Source organism: Sciurus carolinensis, unplaced genomic scaffold (assembly GCF_902686445.1).
Source record: "Sciurus carolinensis unplaced genomic scaffold, mSciCar1.2, whole genome shotgun sequence".
NCBI classification, from domain to species: domain Eukaryota; kingdom Metazoa; phylum Chordata; class Mammalia; order Rodentia; family Sciuridae; genus Sciurus; species Sciurus carolinensis.
Genome location: NW_025920229.1, coordinates 440,726 through 448,357, shown reverse-complemented (window position 1 = coordinate 448,357; position 7,632 = coordinate 440,726). Strand labels below are relative to the sequence as shown.

General features: G+C 41.5%; 1 protein-coding gene across 1 annotated transcript; it reads right to left on the bottom strand.

The window, feature by feature from the left end:
• Positions 1 to 619: 619 nt before the first annotated feature.
• Positions 620 to 1,183, bottom strand: LOC124975243 (keratin-associated protein 9-2-like). The gene has a single exon (XM_047538051.1). It carries the CDS (start codon positions 1,181 to 1,183, stop codon positions 620 to 622), a length of 564 nt encoding a protein of 187 aa, XP_047394007.1.
• Positions 1,184 to 7,632: the final 6,449 nt, after the last annotated feature.

Below are 7,632 nucleotides of genomic sequence, written 5' to 3'. Positions count from 1 at the left end.
ATTTGTATATATGAGAGATTACTCCTTCCACAGTTGCATCAAGTCAGGGGCACAGCCTGCTCCAGTTAAGTCCTGATGCCATTTCTACTTAATTGGGGATGTCAATGTAAGTACATTTGGGCAGGAAGAAAAGGCCCAGTATTGGATCTTGCTCTATTATTAACCACACAGCATCACACAATGAAGTTGTGATCTTCCCTCATCTGAAAAAGGGAGATACTAATTTATGGGGGACTATTTTGAGACTCAGAATGGATAATGCCCATGGTATGGGATCTGTTTGTAACTGTCACATAAGGCATGCTGTCCAAGAAAACAAAGCACAACTTGAATGAAAACGGTTCAAAGTTTATTAAAAACCACTTAGGTAACAATTCCTGCTACTAGGAAGATAAAGTGATTATGAAAACAAAAATCTGGACACAAGAACATGAGTAGGATAAGAAAGAAAACATGATCATGTGGATCATTGATCAGCTAGAGAAACCTATGGGATTGCTGTGAGGATTTGCTTTTCTAAGTTACAAAGAGAGAAGAGAGTGAAGATCTTGACTTAAGATCAAAGGCTACAACACAACTCTGATTGTGCAGATGTTGGTGTTTGGGGAGTTGAGCATCATCAGCAAGACTGGCAGCAGCTGGACCCACAGCCCTGGCCTAGGCAACCAGGCAGGCAGACACAGGTGGGGTGGTAGCAGGTCCTAGTGCAGTACACGGGTCCAGAGCAAACTGGCTGGCAGCAGCTGGACCCACAGCCACTAGACCCACCACAGCAGTTGGACCCACAGCCGCTAGACCCACCGCAGCAGCTGGACCCACAGCCACTAGACCCACAACAGCAGGGCTGGCAGCAGCTGGACCCACAGCCACTAGAGCCACAGCAGCTGGGCTGGCAGCAGGGCTGGCAGCAGCTGGACACACAGCAGCAGGGCTGGCAGCAGGGTGTGCGGCAGCAGCTGGTCACACAGGTTGGTTGGAAGCAGGTCCTACAGCAGGTAGTTTGGCAGCAGGGCTGGCAGCAGCCGGACCCACAGCTGGACCCACAGCTGGACCCACAGCAGCTGGGCTGGCAGCAGGGTGTGCAGGAGCAGGTGACACAGGTTGGTCTCCAGCAGGTGGTCCTGCAGCAGGTGGTCCTGCAGCAGGTAGGCTGGCAGCAAGGGGAGCAGCAGCAGTCACTCATGGTGTCAGGTGTGGATGGTGGGATCCTGTTCACAGGTGAGTTTGCTAGAATATGGTGACTTCTTCCCATCTGGGCCTTTTATACATGGGTCTCCCAAAGTTTGGGCCAATCGGTAGGATTTTTCCTGGTTCTTGTTTACATTATATTTCCTATTTTCCTGTTATTTTCTATATTCAGTATGGGTATTAACATGGAGGAAGTTGTTCCCTAAGTGTCATGAATCTTTTGAAAGTGGGTGATTAATCTGTTTCTTAATTGGCAGTATATCTGAGGAGCTCTGTTCAGAGAAAAGGAAGGAACCACATCATCTGCATTTTTCTTTCTCTGATCGTCATCTGGTCATGTGGCAATTACTGCTGGCCTCTGAGGGTCAGGGTAGTTGTTCCTCTACTGCTATGTTCTTTCTCCTTTACATAGATTAGGAAGTGTCTCTGGGAAAGTTAGTCATGATGGTATGATGAACTCAATGCATAGTTCCATGTGTGTTTACCCAGGAAAACCTGACTCAACATTGGTTCAGGCACCAATCTCTACACCACTTCTTCACCTGTGCATCCCAGGTCTACCAAAATCCTTTGGAAAGAGGATGTTTGCTAAAATGTGTTCCCGGCATATCTAGATCAGGTGTGTAGAAGCAGAAGGATTCCACTGGGACATAGGAAATGTCCATCAATTTACATCCTTTGAGACCCATTGTCTTTGCTCATGGCTGAGCTAATGGGTTTCCTAGAATGAGGTCCTATATATATACAAGTATATATATACAAATTTTACATATATATAAATTAATATAAGTGGGGCAGTTCTTGGAATACCAAATTCGTTGGGGACTGGAATCCTAACCTCATTTACCAGCAGAATCAGTTATTTCAGGAAACTGGCAATACATTTCTTGTGTTCTTTCTTTCTTCTCTATTTAGTGAAGGAATTAGATTAGAGGAGATAATATTCAGTTATTTGTGAATTTTTATTGAAGGGTTATGGAAAATAATAATTCCTACAAGACTGCTCCCCAAGAAAAACAGAGGAACAGTGTGGTTCGGGAGGAGGAAGGGAAATTAGCCAAACATTTAACCTCTCCCAGCGCACCCTTTCCCAAAAACAATGGGCCCTGAAGGGAAAAAACAAACCTTCATCCCTTCCTGGGTTCATTCCCAGCATCTCCACCAAAAGCAAATAATTATCCCTTACCAACCCCAGTGGATCTTGAAGGAAGGAGGCAAATACTGAAATGCTGGGACCTGGACTTTTACCCTTCCCCACTACAGGTGAGTCCTCAAAGGAGAAAATAAAATAGTGAAGCTTTAGGATAATGGGTCCCAGAGGAAGGAAGATAAGCAGTGAACACGGAGTTGTGACAATGAGTTTCAGACTTTTTACAACTGCCTCCCGGAGTTAAAAATTTAACCTGCACAACTAGCCCCTGACTGTCTAAACTGCACATCCACATTCTCCAATGAAACTATAAAACTCAGACTCCGGTGACCTGGGGGCCATCTCCGCACCCTGAAAATGGCATCTCCAACATCCCTGATCGATTGACTTCACTGCAGAGTAAAGGAAAGCTTGCTGATCCGAGGTTTGCTTCCTGTCTCCTGTGTCTGTCATTTGTGGTCCATGAGCTTATACTAACATGTTCAGATCATGGGTATGGGGAACAACAGAGAGACTAGAATATCCCAACAGTCCTCACAGGGCAAAATTATGCAATGGTGTATTCCTATGCTTTGGGTGTAATTTGTCTCCCAAATTCTCTGGGAGACTAGTGTGTTGGGGGTGAGGTACCTTTAAGCACTTTGAAGGAATGGGGCCCAGTAGAAGGTGGTTAGGAGATTGGGGATCCACCTTCACAAATGGCTCTAGAGAGAGAGTCAGATTTTGTGGGACTGTATCAGTTCCCAAGTGAATGGGTTGTTATAAAACAAATTCGGTTGTCTCAGTTTGGTCTCCTTCTTCTTCTCCTCTCATCATGTGATCTATGAACCTGCTTTCTCTTCAACTTCTTGACCATGTTGGGACACAGTCAGGGGGCCCTAGTCAGGTACTTGTGCTGACACTATCTGAACTTTCCACGCACCAGAATCATGAGCCAGATACACATCTTTCCTTTATAAGTCACCAGCCTGGTTGAAGTGAGAATAAATGATAAACTTGTTAATAAACTAGTAAATGAACTAAGGTGTATGGAATGGTCAGTTGTGGAAGTTTAGATGCAGGGGAGGCACTGATGTAAACATTGGCGGTGCCCAGTCAATCACAATGCAGGAAAGAGGGACATTGCCCCCTGAATCTCCTAGTTCCCTAGCCAAGTCATGCATTGTGATATAAATATAAGGGATTCCACTAAACCTTCCATCTTTCTAACTTCTTCTGATTCTTTGCTCAGAAAATGTTGTTCAGGGAGTTATTTGACTTCTCCTTTGGGTACGAAATTTTCAGTTGTTAAGCTCATAATTGTGATTAATAAATGTTTATTTTGGGGAAATGCATAAATTTATTATGCTCCCAAAGTGGGGGTCTTATCCTTTCCTTTATAAATAAGATCAGATTTCTAAATTTGCAAGAATCAATTACAGACCCTGGTAGATTTTTGGAAGTAATAAAAATCAACATGGAAGTTTTGGAAGATAGTTTTCTTTTATCCCTGAGGTGATTGGATACCAATTTAATTCCACCCTATATTTTCTTTTTAGAAATGGCGGGCTGGGGTTATAGCTCAGTTGGTAGAGTGCTTGCCTCACAGGCACAAGGCCCTGGGTTTCATCCCCAGCACCGCAAAAAAAAAAAAAAAAAAAAAAAAAAAAAAAAAAAAAAAAAAAAAAAAGGCATTCCTTTGAAAGCTTATGGACTTCAGAAAATGACAGCAAGAATTGACCAATCAATTAATCAGTTGAATTGGTTGAACAAATAGAGATGTTTGGGGATCTCATAGAGATTTGTAAGCAAGGTAGTCTTAGAGAGCCCTGTTAGAATTCACTCGCAGTCTGAGACCCCATCCTACAATTTCTCAGCACCTGCCATGTGTTTGTTTTGTGATGTGACATCCGATCTGCAGAAAAATGCACTTCAATTTTTGGGCATCTCCATTACATAGAGATGTAATGGTAGCACCTGTCCCCCTGGACCTGCTAGATGTTCTTCTATCCATTCAACTGTGACACTGGAGTCCAAATGGCATTGTTGAGACATTCCTCTCCAAATTAGACACCTTGTCTGCTGCTCTCTCTTGCTGTGAAATCACATTCATTTTACTTCTCTAGTCTCCAGCATCTGGTTTCCCACCTTGTGTCCTGCACGCTGACTCTGTACAATGCTTCCCTTTTGTTCGAATGAATTCCAAGGGAGTCACTTTTTTAAGTCCTAGGTCCCTGACCTTGCCTACTCCATATTCATTATTAAGTTCCAAGTACTTTCTCTGAATATTTAAAAACTGCAGAATTCTGTTTTACTAGTATGACATTGCCATGGAAAATCTGGTTATTTGTTATAATTCCTTATTATTTGTGTTCATGCCAATTTTGTAAGATGCTTCTGGTTTACACATCTCTCTCTCTTTTTTGTCCTAAACTTCCTTGGAGACAGTGCATCTGTTTATCTCTAATTTTAATCTTCTTTATTATGGAAGAGAAGAAAACAGATCCTGGTTATGGGAATTATATTCTTATAAAGACCATTTGATTCCTGTTCTGCTCACTGTGTTCTCCCTAAACAGGGTAAGAGATAGAATGTGTTTATGCTTCCTTATGAATATTTCTTCACATTGCATTAACCTCCTTTATGAATCTTTCTTTCCATTTTCTACTCCATGTAATGGAGTATGTCCATCAATAGGTTAATCTGAAAGTGGTTTCATTTGTTTGTTTATTTGCTTTTCTCTTTTCCTCCCTTTATTTGGTCAACCAGTCTGCAGGGAGATGTTATTTTTAAGAGACCAAAAATCTTGTATTTTTAAGAGATACCATAGAAACAAATCCAATCAATCACTTTTATTTTTATCAGATAATCCATTTCTTCTCTATCAATAATCTTTTGTTTAACTAAATATCCCTGATTTAACACAAAATAATGTAGTTCCTCCTTATCTTCAGGAGCTATATTCCAGAATCCCCTGTGGATGCCTAAAATTGTGAGTAGTACTAAGCCCTATATAGAATGGATTTTTACTATAAATTCATGCCCATGATAATGTTTAGTTTATAAATTTGGCACAGTGAGAGATTAGCAATAATACCTAATAATAAAATAGAACAATTAGAACAATCACAATAATAAAAGTTATGTAGATATAGTCTCTCCCTCTCTCAAGAGTTGGGGTTTTCCATTTAATATTTTTGCACTATGGATGACAATAGGGAACTGAAACCATGTAAGATAAAAACTTGGATAAAGGCAGACTGCTACATACTTCAAATTTATAAATCATCAACCTCCAGACCAAGGTATTAATGAGAAGCAATGGCATATTTACAAAGAGTGGCAGAGTTCTTTGGAATCTAAGGAGCCAACTCAGAGGTGATAACCTGCAGTTTTCCTATGTTATCATCTGGATGTGTGATATCTCCTGGCCCAGAGGCTCTTACGTGGTTCACGCACAGGTAGTACCAGACATCACATCTTCAATAGCAGTATACATGGGTTCAGAGACTGATGGGTGGAAGTAGAGTGAGTGTTCTCATTTTAACTATCAACAACATAGTTGGCAATTTGTGCTCGCATCTCCATGGCTTTGGATTCTAGAGGGTGGACAACTTTGTGCCCTAAGTAAGGGATATTCTATCAGAGGATATAATCTAAAGTCACAAGTGTTGCCCTGTCATTTTGAACTCCTCATGTCAGTTGATAAAATGACAAAGACAGGAGTTGCTTTTTGGTGAAAGATAATTATAATGAAGTAGTAGAGCATTGTTCCAGGAAATTATTCCTGAAATTTAGGAGATTCACAGGAGAATACCATGGTATGCCTATGCCTGTGAGTAGCCACAAAGGAGCTATGGCAGCAACCATGGCATGTTGGCCTGGTAACCAAAGGTTAGCGATTCTACTTGTCTTGAGATGTCATTGTAAGTATCTTTGGACAGACAAGGAGGACCCAGCCCTGCATCTGAGTCTGTCCACTATTGGCTACCTGACTAGATACAATGAACTGAAAAAACAGAGAAAATCATTTGTGGGGACTGGTATGATACTCAGAATGAATAATATAGTATGTAATATCCATTTAAATCTATCAGGGGCTGTTGTACAATGAAACAAAGCACAATGTGAAATGAATTGAGGTTCAGAATTCATGAAGAAACATGGATAAAACCTTGTGACTCATGAAATAACTCTTAAGTGATCACAAATAGAACAAAGCAGGATACCAGAAGCATGAGTCCATTAGAAAACAAAACATGATTATTGAGATTACTGATCAGTTGCAAAAAATATGAGAAAGTTCTAAGGTTTTTATTTGTAAGGTTCTTAAAAAAAGTGATTAAAATTTTTATTTTTTTTTAATTTAAAACATTTTTCCATGATTTTTAACTGGTACAGTAGAGTTATACATAATGATGGGAGTTTTTGTTACATATTCATACATGCACACAATATAACAATATAACTTGGCCAATCTCATTCCCTATCACTTCCCCCCTCCCTCCCTGACTCCCATCCCCTAGTCCTATGATCGCCCACTGCCCACGGGGACAATCACAACGTGTACGCTCTTCTTGATCACAGGAACCAAAAGGGCTTTATTCCACAAGTCTCAGACTTATATTGAGAACATCAGCCTATCAGGAGTAGACTACCAGGAAAGTTAGCCTATCAAGGAACAGTCTCCAGGCAGATACCAGGATTGCCTCATGTACAACAGCCAACCAGAGTTACTTCCTAAAACTTGAATATGAGTGCAGCTATGTCTGGCAAACTGCCAGGCGCCATCTTAGAGATCAGGCCACGGTGTGGCTCTGGGGCCCTCAGAGCCTGCCCCTGACATCTCCCCCTTATTCTTAAAATAAAGAAAAAGATGACTTGGGACCATGCCTGTCTTAGGTTGTCCATGGCAAATTACATCCTTACCCGTCATTGGAATTCTGACCTCCAGGCGTCAGAACCCTGTCTTAGGTTGGTATGCATTTCCACGGATCTTACCCGTCTTTGACTACTGGTCCAGCATGCTTAGCCATACTTGGGGGGATGTGCCTGTCTCAATGTCTGTCAAAGTCTGTACTATAGCCTGTTGATGACATCGGGCATCTTGGCGAGCTCTGATTTGGCTGTGTATAACATAGGCTATCCCTAAGCAGATAATAATCAGAATAGCTACTGTTCCAGCCCACTGTTTTGTCAATCCCAGGGCTTTAGATACCGATGCAACTTGAACCCTGGTGGCATTGACTCTGAGTATTTCAGCTCATAGCTGACTGGTTAAATTATCAAATGTAGATGACCAATTACCAGTAAGG

Excerpts from the sequence above, each read along its gene's own strand:
- LOC124975243 (XM_047538051.1), bottom strand. The coding sequence starts at position 1,183 with ATGAGTGACTGCTGCTGCTCCCCTTGCTGCCAGCCTACCTGCTGCAGG.